Raw genomic sequence first — 19,843 nt, 5'->3', positions numbered from 1 at the left:
GTGGAGATTAACTCTGGAGATTGAGTTTGACAGTCTGCTTCTTTTTCCTTTGACTTCTCACTTGCTTTGACAGTCACGTACAAGAAAAAGCCTGTCAGCTCCATTTATAAATAATGTTGTTCTCCTGAAATACCAACCTTTTGTCTTCCTGTAATCCCAAATGTTGTTCCCCTATCATTGGTTGGGAGTTGCAGCTGATTTTTTATTTTTTATTTTTCAAAATGGTTGCCAGCTTTTCTCTAGGCAGATTTTCAGAAGAGACTTTTAGGGCATGTGTGTTTTATTTTTCCAGAAAATTTTCATTTCGCTGTATAATTAGTACTCTGGGTTGACAAATGTCTCTTGATGAACTCCTTGAATTCAGTGAGTCTATCATGGCATCTTAAGTCTGTTGTCTAAGAACTGACAAAACACTTGGATGTCAGCTTATGGCTTAATTTCCATTTTGAAAGATGGATCCTCAGTTCATCCATAATAAGCAAGACAGTTTCTTTCTTACTCATTTAAAATTTTTGGTTTTCTTTCCTTCGGTGTCTTATTCGCTTTAAATCTTGGATCTGTCCCTACTTTAAAACGAAGCCTAAATAATTGGATTTTCCATTTGAAGCTTAACATAGTTTGGTCTCAGAGCCAACTGGTCTGGGCCTCAATTGAGGGGTCAATCGAAACCTTCGAGCAATTTCTCAATCAAGCCAAACGTTTGGTTGTTGTTAGGTTACTTCATAAAGAATTATCTTCACTAACCAATTTAGATGTGTCTAATCCTGGAGGGCTTTCCTGCAACTGTTAAACGCATGTCTTCTCCAACACGGACTGAAGGGCTTCAGTGCCACTGCCAAACCACAACCAACGATAGACTACGATTTTAAAACAGTACAGAAAATCGACATCATTCTCAACTATTTCTGTTCCCTGATTGGGAACAGAACAGCTGGGTGAAATTTTGCCAGAGAAATCAAGCTCAATGGGAAAAATCGTAGACGGAGCACTGAAGGAATATGAAAATCGAGGAGAGGTAGCTGGAAGGAGTTTTACCTTTACCTTTTTTTTTTCTTTCAAACACAGCCAGAGATATTTCAAGAGCAGTAGCAAAACAAAAGGCTGTTGTTGTCAAAGCAGATATGAAACACTCCCTATAACAAGTATGAAATGAACACATGGTCAGTATGTCAACTACAAAGTAAGAGATGACAAAAGGCATATATAATTAAAACTTGATACAAACAGATAATGTACTTTTTTGGCATTTTTATGTACAACACTGCGATAACTTGTTCACCAATAGATGTTGCTCAATTTGATGTGTGTAACTGATTAAATGACATAAAAACTATCAGAGGATAAACAGTTTCTTACTGTAGCTGCTTTATGTACAAGGTCTCCAGCTGAGTTGCATTTTTGTTTCCAAGTTTAAATCAGCAGGCGAGCCAGCTAAACAGCATTCTCCTATTTTTGCCTTCTTCAAGAAATATAGACTTCATTGTGGTAGATTTTTTTTTTAAAATCCAATCTTATGTAGTTTCACCACAAAGTAAACCACTATTGATATTATATTATTAATATTTATTAATGTTTATTTAGCAACTGACAGTCGCACCTGAAATACAGAAACATGTAGTACATAAATCTGGATTTTAGGTTAATAAAGTTTAACCTAACCTAATCTAACCTAATATGTACTCACAGGCACAATCTGATCAGATGATAATCAGAAATGTGTCTGCTTTGTTGCTCCTGGCAGGAAATTAGATCCATAAATTCATGTTCACTTTCTGGAAATGCACAAATATATATTGATCTCCATCAGCTACTGTTTCTTCAATTGACTGCAAGTCAAATATATGTGACAAGGACATGGAAGAAAAGTCAGAATAGAAATGCTTAAGTTTTCTTTAACAAAGTAATATTTTAGTTTTTGACATTTTAGTATTAGTTTATGAATCACAGGATTTGCACACATTTTTACTGTTCAGTCATTTGTAAATTCTTTTATTTTATTATTGATATTGAAATGTATTTATACATAGGATTATAAATATATATGTATGCATGGATGGATGGGGAGACAAATAAATGAATTGTTTGTCAGATGGATTGATGAATGGATATGTAAAGGACTGATGATGACCAGATCATAGGATGGTGGATGCAATGACAAATGGATACATGAAGGACAGAAGGATGTGTGAACGTATGAACGGACAGACTGCTTATTAACTAATGGGTGGACAGTATTTTTACTATGGCAATAAATAGACATAAAGCCTGACAATGAAGATCTCACTTTTATGTTCTAATTTAATTTTAAAAAAAATAACATTTACCTTTCCATACAGTGCACAAGCCCTGTAAATAAGGAGTTCAGCATTAACAAAGACGAAATGTAACATTTCTACAAATGTTTAAAAACCGTTTAAATGAATCCAACCATTTAATTAATATAGCATGGAACTGTATAGCCTCTTGGTATTTCAGCAGCAGTTGTGTTTCGTTATAATTCAGAGCAGGCAGCAGGTAAATAGTTAAAGATTTAAAATACTGCCGATGGCTCTCACCTCCTTACAGCTGAACCTTTTGCATCTCTGAAAGGTCAGTTTTACTTTGCGTTTACCAACTTTTCATTGCTTGGCAACCACAAACAGAGCACGTTCTACAGGGTATATTTATGTTCTGATTTCATTATCATTAATATTATTACTGAGATTCAGCTGGCTATACTTTTAGATCTGCAGATCTACTGCTTCTCAAAATGGTTTCTTGCTTCACTTGTTCCCGTTCAGAGAAAAAAGGGAGATGTGAACTGGAATAAAGAAGCTATTTCAGGGGCTTTTTAGTCTGTGCTTCTAGATGCCATCCATTAAAACAGGTCCATGAGAGAAACTGTCCGTCATTGCTGACAGTTCTCGCTGTGAAGCCTTGTGGGGATTAGCTTCAGAGTGCTGAGAAGATCAGAACCATATGCATCAAGTCTGCAAAAATATGGATGAAATGAAACCATTCTACAGAGAATTTCATACAGTTTCAGCAGAGCTCTTTGAATTTTTATATGATGATTCAGTAACGTGTGGCAGCTTCGAGAGAAAAGGTCAGGTTATGATCGAGTGTAGCCTCACAGTAAATAAGCTAAGTGTTTTTAAAGAAGCCAACTGGATTTCTTCAGCTCTCACCAACAGATGGAAATATTTTGACTTTCATTCTTTTAAGAGGCACATGTGGTTTATTACCCACTTTTACTTAGTGTTTGTAGAAACTTGTCGGACATTACCGGTGTGAATTAAAAATTGGCCGTCAAATAAAACTAAAAATTGTCAAATGTGTTGACTGACATGCTTCACCTCTAACATTGCAAATATATTGCCATTTTTAAAAAAAAGAGAATTGCAGGACTGTGCATTGTGGTAAATATGTTGCATTTGTGATGAAAACAAAATGTATGTCCAATAAATTATTGCAATGATGTTGCACGTCGGACAATATTGGGACCAAAGTCAGCAATAGTCGTGTCAGTGTTGGAGCAAACTTGCCACATAGGTTTCTTCAGTGGGTACCTGTATTAATATCAGCTGCATGCCGCTTTGATTGCAGCATGCAGCTGCATCCAAGCTGGGTGGATTGTGGCACAGGGGGTAGAATCGAGATTTTAAACTCTCGATGGAGTTTTTAAAGGAGGCTAAGAGGGGGGCAGTGATGATATTGGGGTGGCACACAAAAATAAATACCCAGGCAGTGCTGTAATAAATGTGACTGATTCAAAACATAAAGGTCAAAGATTGAGATAAATATGTAATGGACAAATAAATCTGACTAATTGAAGCTATTTATCTTTTTTAAATACTCACCATTAAATAGATTAAGTAGGTACAATTCTTCAGCACGTAAGTACATTGTCCTACATGTTTAAAAAATGTCTGACCTCTCATGGCAGTTTGGCAGACTTGGATAAAAGAATTTTTTGAAAAGTGCTGTTGCCTACGTTTTTAGCTACATTCAAAAACATGCATAGCTTTAAAATGACCTTGGGAGGATTGTTAGGTACCTAGGGCAATAGCTTTGGATTAATTTCTTTAAATTAACTTAATTTCTTTTTCAAGCCTACTTTATGAATATGTATGGAAAAGTAGCCTTCTACTGGAATTTGCAAATTGTAAGTATGCCATTGAAAAGCATTGCGTATTTTACACTTTACTCCTTATTCAGGGTTCTGAAATATAAAAGTAAAACAAAAAATATTAAAGCTAAAAATGTTTTTTTTTTCAATAAAAAGGTGGAAAAATAGTTTTAATTGCACTTATGACCTGTCCTGTATAGTGAAGAGAAGCAAATAACAAAAACAATATAATTTGTGGAAAATCTGCACTACAGACTTTACACAAGAATGTTAAAAATAAAAATAAAAAAACTATTTGTATTGCATGTTCTAATGGGATCATATCACAAATGATTTGCTGTTGAAATTGCAGTAAAATTATATTTACCATGTTTACTAAGTAGTACTGAATACAATGGATGCCACACTTTTCAAATGTTCATAACTTTACAATTATGTAACTTTGTGTCAGATACAATCCCAATAACTTACATTGAAGTCTGTGATTGCGATGTGACAAAATGTGAAACGATTCAAGGGGTATGAATACTTTAACCTAAAAATCAGCGGGGATACAGACGCCAATTTACAAAAGTTTTCTAGAACTTTTGTCTCACAACAGTGCTTTTATGCCAATACCCCTACATTTACATCTGTGAATAAAAAGGGAATGTATTCTATAAATGGCAGAGAAAAGAAATCACTCAATTTATCACCAACACAGATCCATAATCAAAACCTGACTAACAGCAACATCAGAACCTTAGTTTTAAGCATTAATCCGAGTTACACAGGCAATGTCTAGATTTTTTGCACACATTTTTGCAGCTTAGTTCTATGGCCTGAACTTCTTGAACACTTCCCTGATGGTAATCTCAAAAACAGTTCACACATGAGTGTGTCTTGTAAATTAAACCAAGAAAGAAAAAAAAACACATCCGTGTGAAGCAACTAGTATCGGCTTCACTGATACATATTAGCACAAAGAAAAAAAAAATTAAATAGCTGATTGTGCCCGTGATTCCAGAGAAAAAACACCCAAAGAGGAGTATTTCATTTGTAGAAATTACTTGGGTAAAAACAAAGATAGATTTTTAAATTTTGAGCATATTAGAAATTGATGAAACAAATCTTGGGGAATTAAAAGTTCACCAGATGAAGCCAAGGGTGACCATTCATTTGGAGGACTCAGCCAGGTGTGAGGGCTGATAATATGTTCATGGAAGCGTGCTGATTCCATTGAACACCTGCGGCTTCTCCAATCTTTTTCTAGCCTGAATTATTTTTATTATTGCAAATGCTATGGAGAAATGGTGAGGACTGAAAATGAGTCAAATAAAAGGATAAAGGAAGAAACAAAGATAGGTAAAGTAAGTATGTAATAAGCAAAGAAACGCTTGATGACATCAGTGTGTAAAATTAAGAAACTCGACCTTTTGTTATAATCTGAATGATCCAAGTGAAAAATGCCAAAACTTTAACAGTTTCCTATTTTCTTCTTTTCCAGGTTCCTTTAAATGAGGTAACATGGACAAAGTGGTCATCTGCCTCCTGATTCTGGGAACCGCTATGACAATGGTCCATGCATGTCCCAAATACTGCGTCTGTCAGAACCTCTCGGAGTCTCTGGGGACCTTGTGCCCCTCAAAAGGTCTGCTTTTTGTTCCACCAGACATAGACCGGAGAACTGTAGAGCTCCGGTTGGGAGGCAATTTCATTCTCAAGGTCACCACTCAGGACTTTGCCAACATGACAGGTCTGGTGGATCTCACTTTGTCTCGCAACACCATCAGCAGCATCCAGCCTTTTTCCTTTATTGATCTAGAGACATTGAGGTCACTGCATCTTGACACCAACCGGTTGACTGAACTGGGAGCGGATGACCTACGAGGGTTGATCAATCTGCAGCACCTGATCCTCAACAACAATCAATTAAATCAAATCTCAGATTCAGCTTTTGATGATTTAATGCTGACTTTGGAGGATTTGGATTTGTCTTACAACAACCTGCGTAGTGTGCCTTGGGAGGCCATCCGTAAGATGGTCAACCTGCATCAGATGAGTCTGGACCATAACCTCATCGCCTTCATTGCTGAGGGGACTTTTACAGACCTTGAAAAACTGGCTCGCCTGGATCTGACATCCAATCGCCTCCAGAAGCTTCCTCCAGACCCAATTTTTGCACGGTCCCAGAGCAGCATGGTGATGAGTACACCATATGCACCTCCACTCTCTCTGAGCTTTGGTGGAAACCCACTGCACTGTAACTGTGAGGTACTGTGGCTACGAAGGCTGGATCGTGAGGATGATATGGAAACATGTGCCTCTCCAGCCAGTGTAAAGGGGCGCTACTTTTGGTCTGTTCGTGAAGAGGAATTTGTCTGCGAGCCCCCATTGATCACTCAACATACGCACAAATTGCTGGTACTGGAGGGCCAAACAGCTAGTTTACGTTGCAAAGCAGTCGGAGATCCAATGCCAACTGTGCATTGGGTTGCTCCAGATGACCGCTTGATTGGCAACTCCTCAAGAGCCACTGTATATGAAAATGGCACCCTTGACATAGCAGTCACCACATCCAAGGACTATGGCATTTTCACTTGTATTGCTGCTAACGCCGCAGGGGAGTCTACTGCCTCCATCGAGCTATCAATCATTCAACTGCCCCACATCACTAACAACACTAATCGTACTACACTGCCAAAATCAGGACTTTCAGACATCACAAGCTCTACTAAGATAGGCAAAGGGGAGCCCAAGCCTCTTCCAGAAAAGGTGGTTTCTGTATCTGAAGTGACTGCCATCTCTGCTTTGGTCAAGTGGACCGTAAGCAAATCAACTCCAAAGGTCAAAATGTTCCAGCTTCAGTACAACTGTTCGGATGATGAAGTTCTCATTTACAGGTAAGAGAAGCTGCAGTCAGTTATTTCCAAATTAAAATTGAAATCTCACTGACCAAAGTGCCCAATTAGGACTGAAATATAATCTCTTTACCTCAAAATGCCATAATAAGTTCAAGTTTTAGATTACTAATTGTCTGAGCTCTTGAGACAACTATTTCTTCTGAAGCGTTACACTGAGATCAACATTCATCTTTCTTAATCCTTCTTTAGGTTTTTTTTTCACCATAAAGCAGACAATTTTGTGGGGATGCAGCTTTCGTATTCTGAGAAATCCAAAGAGAAATCCTTACCCTGAACCATTAATTAGAAACCCAAGAAGAAAAAGGATTATAGAGCTCATTCTAATGTATCCCTCTTAAGCTGCTGAACTCCATACAAGTGTGGGCCTAGGCGACAGTAGCAAAAGATCTTTGGGGGCTTTGTGAAATCAATTTTCTCTTATAGATGAGATGCTGAATGAAAAAAGAAATCTGATGGATAATTGTCTGGAAATATAGAAAATAGCCTCAGTGTTCAGCTAAAAAATGGTGTGGTACATACAGAGAAGAAAAATAGCTTTTTCCAGATTCAGTATCCCCTAAAGTAACATTTATAGATCTTTTCAGAGAATGCCCACATATTAAGGCCCAAGCCATTGTGAAAATTAGATACCTTTCTAAGCTTCAGCAGTTTTATGTGACACCTTCCAAGCTCCCATAATTGACAGCAAATTTCTGCAAAACCTTATCAGATCATTTATTTTCTGCTATTACCTACATAGGACTGGTGTTTAGCTGGGAATCTGAGATTATAACCAAACGCAGCAATGAAGGATGTTACTTTGCACAAGCGGAGTTGATGCATCTCACATATGTGCAAATTCAATAATAAGCTTTTCATCTGATTTCCTTCCCTTTCATGAACATTCTGTGCCAGCTTTCCTCTTTTTCTGCCTGGTGACAATAGTGGATGAGTCATCTACATTTGCATTCATGAGGAACTCGACAAAGCTAAAGCAGTTCCCTGCATTTTCTTTTTCTTTTAAATTACATTAAATTGCATCCCTGTTTCTTTTTATCGATTACTAGCAATAACTACAAAACAAATTGTTTTGCAGTACATTTATAAGGTCCATAATTAATTTGTTGACCAAAAAATCTATTATAGTTATTATGTTTTTAGGGTTATAGCATTCCCAGAAAGGACTGTTTTCATTAGATCAAAATGAATGCAGCAATGTGCAGCTACAATAGCTCAAAAGGGTCAAATAGTTCACGTTTGATGTTGAAGCCCATGTTTACGATCACCTGGTGGCTAGGTGTACCTTAAAATAATTTTTAATTAAGATTTTTTCAGTTTTTAAATTGCAAATATACTATATGTGATGTTTGTTGACATGCTTTTATAATTACGTACATAATTAAGTGTGCTCTTTATTATTTTTGTTTTTATTATTAAATCTTTATTCATTTCATTCAATACAAAAAAAAAAAAAAAAAAAATTAATACAATACAATACAAAGAAAAAAATAAAATAATTTAAAAATGAAATGAAAGGTAGCAGAAAGAAGAAAATAATCTTATAATATCTGCCCCTTTTTCTCAACTATGGATCAAAACAACAAAAAACAAACAAAAAAAAATAAAAAAAAAATTTTTGATTTGTCTTATGTGACAAAAAAAAGAAAACAAAGAAAGAACAAAGAAACAAGGTCAATCATCAATCTCAACTGAACAATACTATACTTTGACTTTATACTATTTCATACTTCTTCAAAAAAACAATCTTTAACATTCTTTTAAACATGTGTAATGATTTAACATTTTTAACATCGTTTTGCAGGTCGTTCCACAGTTTGACTCCTTGTATCGAAGTACATCGTTCTTTCAAACAAGTTCTGAATTTAGGTTTCTTAAAAATCTGTGTCCCCTTAAGGTTATAACCACTCTCTCTCTTTTCAAAATTTTTTTGGATGTTTAAGGGTAATGTTTTTAGGTGTGCCTTATACATAACCAACAAAATATTATAATCAACTAAATCATTGAATTTCAAAAACCTCAAATTACAAAATAATGTATTTGTTGGATATTTACCATGTTTTCGAGCAATAACTCTTATTGCCCTTTTTTGCAAAACAAAAACAGATTTTGTACTAGTATAACATGCCTTTCCCCATACCTCAACACAATAAACCAAGTGTGGAACAATTAGTGCATTATACAACATAAATAGTGCATGATCATTCAGAAAATCCCGTACTTTATAAAGCACTGCAATTGATTTTGCTAATTTTGTTCTTAAATAATTCAAATGGGATTTCCATGATAATTTCTCGTCAATTATCACACCCAAAAATTTCACCTCACTAACTCTACAAATCTCTACACCATCAACTTTAAATGGAGTGTTTACAGTTCTTTGTCTCCTTGTAAATAACATATAATTTGTTTTGTTTTGTCCAAATTTAAAGATAATTTATTAAGTTTGAACCATTTATGTATTTGCATAAATTCTATTTTCATTTCTTTTAACATCCCTTTTATATCATTGCCCTGACAAAAAAAAGTGGTATCATCCGCAAATAGAATACATTTGAAAAACCCTGATACATTTACCAAATCATTTACATAGAAGATGAACAACTTTGGTCCAAGTACTGAGCCCTGTGGAACTCCACATGTAATTTCACAAAATTCGGATCTAGTATCATGTACTTGTACAAACTGTTTTCTATTCTCCAGGTAGCTCGAAATCCACTGTAATGCCGGCCCTCTAATCCCATATTTAATAAGTTTTTTGAGTAAAATGCTATGGTCAATCGTGTCGAATGCTTTCTTTAGATCGACATAAATGCTGGCACTATATTGTTTTTGATCAATAGCATTTGTTATATGTTCTGTCAGTTCCATAAGGGCCATTGATGTCGAATTTTTGGCTCTAAATCCGTATTGACTACTACTTAATATATTATTTTTATCTATAAATGTATCTAATCTATTTACAAATAGTTTCTCCAAAATCTTTGAGAACTGTGGCAACAAAGATATCGGTCTGTAATTACTAAACATACATTTCTCACCATTTTTGTAAATGGGAATTACCTTTGCTATTTTCATGGCATCTGGAAATTTTCCTGATGAGAATGACAAATTACAGATATAGGTGAATGGTTTAATTACATAAGACATAATTTCCTTTACAAATTTCATATCCATATTTACCCAATCCTTTGATTTTTTATTCGCCATTTTGTTTACGATACTCAGTATTTCTTTCTCATCCGTTTCTCCAAGAAAGATGCTGTTTGGACAACTCCCAATTTTTTGGATAACGTCGCTATCATCTTTTGGTATCTGAGCAGCAAGTCTTGGACCAACATTTACGTAATAATGATTGAATTCGTTTGCTATTTCATTCCGATCATAAATTTCAGTATTTTCTTTTAAAAAGTGTGTTGCAATACCAGATTTTATTGTATGCTTTGTAGAAACACTATGTATAACTGTCCATATTGCTTTTGTGTCACCGTTACTTTTTGTTAATAGGTCGGTATAATATTCTTTTTTATGTTTTCTTATAATCCATGTCAATTTATTTTTATATTTCTTATATCTATCCTCTGCTTCTTTCGTTTTTAACATCAAAAACGAAACATCTTGCTTCATCTATGGTATTCAAGATGGAAATTATTAACTGCATGGTGCTATTCAAATACACTTGTTTATTTTCAGTGTAAAAATAATACACTGTGATAGAATTGTGATTGTTTGCAGCTGGGAAGAGTCAAACCAGAAAGATATAAGCAATTACCTTATAGTGATAACAACTGACGCTCGTCGGTCTAGGAAGAGTTAGAAGGTAATTCATTGCAAGCCAATTTGAATTGCATTATTGTACAATGAGAATTATTTACTTGCCACTGCATACCATACTTTATAGTAAATGTTTAACATGTTGAAAAGTTGCACGATGTAATACCGTTTCTCAGCTGAGAAGAAATAAGGGCAAACTTTGTCTCTAGAGTTCTTTAACAAAAGGCACTTCCTCCATTAAGTCTGCTAACAGTTGAAGAAAACAGGCATATTTTATATTCAGCATCATCCGCTGTTTAAATTGGGAACTCTAGTACCATTAAGTAAATGCATAAAATCCAAAGTCATGTTGCAGATAAATTTTCTCAGGACAACAGATAAGGCAAGATATAGAAGCAGCTTCCAGCTTGCAGTCTTTCATCTGACTGAACCTTTAAATGGCTTTGGACAAATTAAAATCAACTAAAAGATGTTTGTTTGCTTTCAATATGTTTGGAGAAAACCCACCACAACACATCAGCAAAAAATGATTAAGGCAATAATCAGGTAGAACAGGAGAGGTATAATAGTTTGGATTTGTTCTGCATCCACAAGACCTGGGCACCTGGAAGTCATCAAGTCAGCCATAAACTACTTTATATTAAACGTTTCTTCTGAGAAGCTTGGATTAAACATTGTCTTCAACAGGACAATGATTTTCAACATACATATCATTATATTTACAGCACAATTGCTGAAAAAACTAATCAATGTGTTGCAATGGCATAATCAAATTCCAGGCTCCCTTGATTGAAAGCCATAATGGAACCTTAAGATAGCTGTGCGGAACCCAATGTTAGCCAGTTACAAGGTTTAAAGCAATGCTTCAACAAATATTTTGAAATTCATCAAACAATGAAAGAGACTGATGAGGATAAATAAAAAAAATATTACTGACAGTGTTTACTGTTTAATTCTTACTGTTCACCATGTTGTATCTACAATTACATATTTATGCCAGAGGATGAGCAGGAACAAAAATAAATCTTCCTATGAAAAACAGTTTCTAAAATCATATGAGATAAAGTAATATACGTTTATTGCTTGCAAATGTTCATCTTTGTCTGAGCTTTCCACTTAAGAATTCAGATAAATAAAAATCAATCATGGCCACGAGGGGCAGCAGAGCAAACCTATGAGTTCACTTGCAGGTTGCATAACAAGGCAGTTATGTTGAACAACAAACACTCCCATTGGTGCCTTCAGAGTTCAAACAAGTTGATGGGTGTACCATCCAAAGCACTTCATGCCATCAAGCAGATGAAAGAAAGAGACATTTCTAGCATCAACAACAATAGTTATTTACATTTCCCACTTAAATGAATCCAGCAAAATTGTTTGTTTGCTCAGAATAAATCAATTTGGTAACTTAGAATTATTGATGCCCATTTAATAAAATATCCTAAAACATTTGGTATAATCTAGTTGACTGTAAGGCATAGTAAATGAAACACACACATGCAACCCAAACAATATGCAAAAAGTGAATATTTAGATTGTACCCTATTTACATCCTTCAAATCAAATGTTATACAGTGGAAGAAAAGTAGTAATCGCTTTAAATTACTTTCTGCATATAAAATGCTACATAACATGCTTATTCATTGGTATTTCTTTTATATGCTCTGTCTAATTCAAAAGTGCTATAAGCATGTTTATTCTTATCAGTTGTGATCCCCTGCAGAAAGACTTTTGTCATGCTTTGTCTTCCCATTTGTGCTTCCAGGATGATTCCCAGGACTCACCGGGCCTTTGTAGTCACCAATCTGGTGCCAGGAATGCAGTATGACCTGTGTGTATTGGCCATCTGGGATGACACCGCAACCACTCTCACTGCCACCAACATTGTTGGATGCATCCAGTTCGTCACCACAGAAGATTACCCACAGTGCCAGTCTCTGCACAGTGGATTTATGGGTGGCACCATGATTCTGGTCATTGGTGGCATTATTGTTGCAACTCTGCTGGTCTTCATCATCATCCTTATGGTGCGCTATAAGGTAACCAGTGGGATTCAAACCAGTAAATTACCCACTGTAAGTAACACATACTCCCAGACAAATGGGGGAGTGAACAGGTTCAATGGAGCCCCACCACAGGTCAAGTCCACAGTAGTAGTTATGCGTGAAGAAATGGTGGAGTTTAAGTGTGGATCCCTCCAGAGTAGCCTTTCTTCGTCATCATCGTCCTCTAACTCGTTGGACAGCCAAACAGGAAGAGGAGCAGGCTATAATGCGCAGAGCAGCGAATGCAGCAACCTGCCAAGTACCAAGTTTAGGAGGCATGTGCACGGCACTAAAGCTCGGCAAAACCTGGACCAACTTTTAGGGGCCTTTACGTCACTAGAGCTACGGGGTGCAGCAAAGGACCACCAAGGAGCTTCTGTCTCCTCATCCTCTGCTGTTGCCAATCCCATGACAACAGTGGCTGTGGCACCACCATCTGACAAAGAACCCCTGCTTGGGAGGGCTGAGTCCACAACAATGCTGGGGCGACTACTTGGGTTTCAACATGAGGATAAACCCAAGAGGAGTCACTCATTCGACATGGGGCATGTCGGGGCAGTGCAGTGTCGCAGCAGTCAGCCACGTAGGATCAGTAACATCTGGACTAAACGCAGCCTGTCTGTTAACGGTATGCTTCTGCAGTACGATGACAGTGAGGATGAGAAACCCACTTTTGAGAGCTCTGAGTGGGTTATGGAGAGCACAGTCTAAGTCTACGACCAAACAATAGATCTATATTAAAAACTAAGGAAACATGAACACAGTGGGATGTTCTGTATGAACTTCAACCATGTGAATACTGTTATAATGATTATGTGAAAAAACTAAAGCTGACTGTCCAAGATTGAAACTCTTGACTATATTTGAAAAATGCTCCATTCTGAATCAACTGGAGAAATTACCTATATGGAAAAACTATCTACAGAAAGATAAGATACTCATACTGGATTTACGTCTTTAAAGGAACTGAACTCTATGAGGACTTACTTCAACTGTGATAACCAAGATCACACGTTTCAGACTCAAAATGGAAATGTTCCAGCTGTAGAAAGAGGGGGACCACAGGAGCTAGTATAGTAGAAAATTAAAACAAAGTCATTTTTATTTTCATGTTGTTTTTTATCATTTTTACTATTTATTATTTCAGGTGATTCACCAGAAGAAAGACTCACCTCAAAACATTAAAAACAGGTTTACACAGGATGTACCAATTCTCATGTTGCCATTTTATACCCTTATTTTCCCTCAGCAATCGCAGATTTATCATCATCATAATCATTTTCTCAGGTTATGCATGAGGTGACCGTATGAGAAAAAAAACAAAAGCTAACTTAAAACACAGGTTGTGCTTGTACTCAAGTTTGTAAAAGTTCTTTTCTTTTTTTGACCAAGCAGTATCTTAAAGGCACCACACAGCAGTCAGTGATCTCATCTTGAGAAATCAGAGGAACTCAAATTGGGGAATTGAGCCAACAGCTAATCAGAGCAGGAACCACTCAAAACCATAGGTATGGAGTCTACAACAACTCAGTCAAATCATTCCCATTTGTTTAAGCTTCAAGTACCTTGTCACTTTTGTATGAAATTGTCATTTGGACACCGTTTGGTTTCTTAACCAAATAGTGTCTATATAAGTGTGTATGCCCTATCGATGGTGGGTAGAATAGCCAAGCTGTGAATCACTGCTTCTCTGTATTGATAGGTCCCAGTGGAAGTAGCTTTGGTAGCTTTTTGGATATTTCCCAAGACGAAAAAGCCCCTTGCCAGGACTTGCTGTAAAGGCTAAATCTTACAGCCGTCTTGAAGATTCCTAACAACCTTGGGGCTCTTCTTTACAAGTCAGGGTACAATTGAGGAAAGGATTTATTTTGTGGATGAGATCAGCATCTGCTGTGATGTGGACACTGCATCAGTGAATAGTGATGAAGAGAGATCTGAGCTGAAGGACAAAGCTTTCAATTTACATGCCAATATATGTTCCATCACTCGGTTAAGGTCGTTAGGTGTGGGTAATAAGCCATTTATAAGTGCAATTTGATGGAATTAGCTTCCTTAGGAGGGCTGGATTCTCATAAGGAAAGGGTGTGAAGGTCTGCTATATAGAAGGTGCTCATATTAGAGTCGCAGTTTCTCAATATTGACAAGAGCCAACAAAGGTAATTTGGGTATTGCCATCTGGGCCAAATTGGAAGAGCCCCTTCCACAGATTTGCTGGAGAGATTACATTTTACAACTCTCTCTTGAACCCCTCAGAGAAATCACCAAGTGAGCTGAAGGAAGTAGCTGAGGATAGGCTGAGGTCTGGAGATCTCAGTTTAATGAGATACTGCTTCAAGTAATGTAGTTTAACTATCCTGGTTGTTGAGGTGTAGGAGTAAAACAGAGGAAGAGATCTGATTGTTGGACTGGAGGGACATCTACAATACAAACACTGAACCAGCGTTGGTGACAAAAGAAATGAGGCAAGACTTCTCAACTTACCCATCAGTGGACATGAAATCCCTTGGCTAGACTCATGAGTGTGGGGAATGAGCAAATGAAATAAAGTGTGAATTAAAGCAGCTAAAATGACCGCTCTCAGCAGTGGGACTGGACTCCTATATAGAAAATGGGGGAAAGATCCACGTTTGGAAGGCAGTCAGAGATGGTGCTTCTTTGCATTGGCAGGGAGTCAACTGAAGTGGTTTCGGCATCTAGAAAGGATACCTGTTAATATTCTGATCAAAAGAGGCTGGATAGATAATCTCCCATTCTACTGGGAATGAATTAGTTTCCCCCAGTTGAGGTGAGGCAAGGGCCTTCTGGCAATATCTGTTTTCTTTTGTATCCTTGCTGTTGAGTGGCGAGAAAATTTGTGATGAGTAAGAAGATTTTATGTAAAAGTAGGTGACTCAACAAACAGAGTGCTTAAATTGCAATGGAAGTTTTAAATTTACGTTCAAGCTTCAGAGTGTGAAATTAGATCCAGAAGGAGCTGTTAGCTTTATTTCACAATAATTTATCCCCCCCAATTCTCAATATTCAGATCACTCCAGCTTCAGGAAAGATACTGACAGCAAATACTTATTCTACTTGCCCCGCTCCCTACTTGGTCTCCAAGGAGACAATTATAACGTTTGTCCAGCTCAGGTTGAAATCCTGCTTTGCAAGTAATTTGATTATCTGGTGTTGGTTTGCAGGAGTCCCTGCAGACCAACGGCTCATTGATGTGAACGTTGTTTCTCTAAGCGTGTGGTTTCAGCTACTATCAGCACAAATTGCTGTAGCCAAATGCAAATAGTGTTTGGAATTCACCAAACCCTTTTAATCATTTGCCCAAAGCAGCCAACAGCATGATATATCACCGGATTCTGAAACTCTTCAGGCAACAAAAACAAAAAAGCATGATAATTACTCATTTAGCCAGGTTAAATGGAGGAATTTGTCATTTATTGGCTGCATAAAGGTCACTGTGCTGCTCATGAGAGGATTTTATTTGGAAAAATGAGAAGAGTGATGACTTTTAGGGAGCCAATAAGTTGCAAAGCCTGGGAATTTATTTCACCACATTGCATGATACAAAACCTATTTTAATTAATGTGTTACTTGACTTGATTCATCTGAGGAACAATTCATTTGTTGTTCTCCTTCATACAGGGCTGTACATTGCAGTAAGATACTTAAAATTTTTTACTTTTCAGATCACTGCCTAAAGTTAGCTGCATCATCCGCGTGTTTTAATGCCTTTATCAGTATTCTGTGGGACTCTGCTGCATTTCAAAAATGTTGGGTGATCATCATTTCCTTTTCCTCTTACAGTAGATGTACTGTTCTGTATATTGGTATATTTTTTTGTACAATACCTGGGCGAGAATGTAAGGGGGTAGGGTGGGGATTGTGCAGTAGTAATTTTATTTTCATGTGAAGCAAACAGTGAGAAGGTGCTTTACTGTGGTGTACCAACAAAAGGTGGTTGTTAGTTGGCTTACTGAATGGGATTTTACATGATGTTTCAGGAGTGGAGGACTGGAAATTCTTACGTGTTTGAATCAACAACTAAAGTGCATATTTGCTCTTTATGTGTTACCTTTACACGGTCAGTTTTGTGTTTGCTTCCCCACCACATTTATAACGTTAAATAATTGTTTTATTTTCTTTTTCGGCCTAGCTAAGCCTGACTTCCAATTTGTCATAATTATATTTCTGTAATTTTTTTCTGACAGCTCACATAAACAAAACTTGTGCATATCATTATTTTTAAATGTCTGCATGCCATATTTTTCTAGGCCCACATTTGTTGATTTTGAGTCAATTTTCTGAGATTTTGTTTTGTCATAAGTAATTGTATTATAGATAGTAATAAAAAACATTGTACGCAAGTTATAAATCACTAGAAGACAAGTGAATGAGTATTCATATACTGTATATCAGTACTTAAAAATTTCTTCTTTAGAATAACAAAACAATCTTAAGGAGTAGTTTTAAAAATGTTCCCACAAGTTAAAATTTTAATAATGCACTAACATTTTGAGTTAATTTAAAATAGAACATTCATATTCACTTACTATATTTTTATCTCACATATAGAAAATGAATGTAGGTTATGATGGAATAAACCAATTAGCAAACTGACTATGGCATTTGCAACTTAGGCATTTATTTACACCTTTTCTTTTTGATATTTCAGTTAGCCTAAATTGCCCATAAAGCTGCTCCAATTTACATATTTTTGTGCTTCAACAAGAAACATAAGGTTAAAATTTTTATATAACTGCATTTGTTTGTGGAATTTTTGAAAACCACCTGCAGATTTGAGCGCCTCTAACAAAATGCCAATTGTATTAAATACTTCGGCAGACAAAAATGTTTCTCGTGTAAATTAAAAGACAACTGTGCAGTTATTTCTGCTATATTTACCTATACAGAAATCAGAAAAAAAAGTTGGATGTGTTTAGCAAACAAGAAAAACTCAAGTGAAACTGTCTGTTTGTTTTTAACCATTAATGGAACTTAAGGTTTTAGATTTGCCTTGATGGTAGAAGATAAAACTATTTCAATCTTTGCTCAGAAAATAGATCATTTCAAAAACTGACATCTCAAGACAGAACCAGACTAAATCCAAACCGTGTGATAGTAAGATGAGAATGGGGTTCTGGTACTTAGTGTCCAGTGGGAAGCAACCATTGAGCCTCTGCGTGTAACATCATGTATCATCCCTCTCCACTCTGCTAACCAACACTACAACTTAAATGTGTACTTGACTCGACATAGACATGATTCTCACCTGAACTTCTAAGCAGAAAAATCCATTAAAAAACTATTTGTGTGAAAACATTTTGCTACAAAATGATATAAAATATTGATAAATTCCTATGAACCAAACTGACTTCACTTTGTTTTCTTTTCTTGGAAAGTCAACTGTTGTATATGTTAGCAGCTGCAATGCTTGAGTCAGATCAATGTTAATTGTTTCTTTTTGCGTCTCCCCACAAAGCACTGAAACGCTGAGTGTCCTTCCTGTCATCCTGCAGATGAGCAGAGGGGGTTTTCCTCCAGAGGTCCAGCTGCTGTAATCAGGCCAGTCGCTGCTGACTCACCTCAACACTGTCCTTATTACAAATCACCTGTACATGCAGCTCCTGGGCAGAGCCCATAATAAGGCCTTAATTCATATAATCTGTTAGCGAAGGTGCTTACGGCAGCACAGAGTAAATATAATCGCTACAAGGGGAAGGCGTTGCATGACGAAGGTGCAGGATGAACACGACCGCTGGATGTCAAACACAGCACGAGCGCTTATTAATAGACCTTCAGTTGTCAAATATTGGGTTTGAAAATACCAATTAAAGTTTTACAATGACAAGTCAGGCATTGATAATATCCCTTCATGAAAGTTAAAGTGAGAATGTAAAACTTAAACAATCTGACAATTCCTTCCAGCGATCAATTCACATTTTGCCTCCCTGTGTCTCTTTCAAACTGTTTATTAAATCTGTCACAAGTTATCATCTACAATTAACTCATTTTTGAAAATTAAAGCTGAACAACAGTTCACGCTGCAGGTCGCCTGGATGCAGCTGTTAATTCAACAGGAAACAGGTTCTTGTTCTTTTAACACACTGGATTAAATTGAGACCTTGTTTCTGTTGTAGATCTCAGCTTGCATGCAGGGAAAAGTAATTTACATTTAATGCATTCCCCCTCTGCACCAGACAGCTCTTTTGGATTAGACATAACACTAAACATGCAATTTGAAGCATATTCTGTCATTTTTACTCCTCCTTTTTATATCTATTTGAATTCTACAGTCTGAAAGTAATGAGTGAATCTTTTCCACTTTAAACTGCATACGTTTGAAATAATGTTTATGTCAAGAGAATATCGAACCTAGCTTACATGCTTGATACAGGACAGCACAGCATTTGATCTTGTTCCAGAATTTCATTAAATTTCTTGCATTTCAATATGTTTCCATTTATTGAGTTTCTCAGTGTTAAAGATTATTTTCTGAAGAACGTTTGTGGTTTTATTATTGCAGGTTGTGTCACACCATATGCTTCCTGGAGATTTTCCATTTTGAAGTCTGGATCTCTTAAATTGGTTCTTCAATAAAGAAAAAAAACAAGGGATTAGATAAAGCATAAAGATATTTTTAGAAACAGATTATAGTGAACAAACTACTTTAAACCCTTTACATACTGATCACTGGTCCATATCAATGTATCTTCAATTTCAACTTATACTCCTGATACTTAATATGAATGTATTTAGATGCATAAAAATTCAGTGAAAGAAAAACTCAAGATCCCAGGAGAAATCTGCTGCAACAGGAAACGGATGATTTTCTCCTTGATTGGCCATTGACTGATGAACACACCGTACCCAAGCGCTGATTGCTTTAACTGCAACATTATACGGCTGTGTTACTGAGTGAAACACCATCCAAAGTTAGCCACTTTCAGTATCTGTGAGGTGTTTAAAAAGAAGCCAGATGAAACTATTTATTTTATGACATGTCTGTGGATTGAGTTATTTTG

The 19,843-nt window shown here is 36.4% G+C and overlaps 1 protein-coding gene across 1 annotated transcript in view; it reads left to right on the top strand.

Annotated features, from left to right (window-relative positions):
* LOC114134550 (leucine-rich repeat and fibronectin type-III domain-containing protein 2) overlaps nucleotides 1–19,270 on the top strand; it is a 137,575-nt gene extending 118,305 nt beyond the window's left edge. The window contains exons 5-6 of the mRNA XM_028001230.1: nucleotides 5,595–6,990; nucleotides 12,548–19,270. Of these exons, the coding sequence (XP_027857031.1) occupies nucleotides 5,615–6,990; nucleotides 12,548–13,538 (2,367 nt within the window). The 5' untranslated portion in view covers nucleotides 5,595–5,614 and the 3' untranslated portion in view covers nucleotides 13,539–19,270. The remainder of the gene's footprint in view (nucleotides 1–5,594; nucleotides 6,991–12,547) is intronic.
* The last annotated feature ends 573 nt before the right edge of the window (nucleotides 19,271–19,843 follow it).

The sequence above is a fragment of the Xiphophorus couchianus genome, chromosome 19, assembly GCF_001444195.1.
Source record: "Xiphophorus couchianus chromosome 19, X_couchianus-1.0, whole genome shotgun sequence".
NCBI lineage: Eukaryota > Metazoa > Chordata > Actinopteri > Cyprinodontiformes > Poeciliidae > Xiphophorus > Xiphophorus couchianus.
This window is presented reverse-complemented; position numbering and strand designations above follow the sequence as displayed.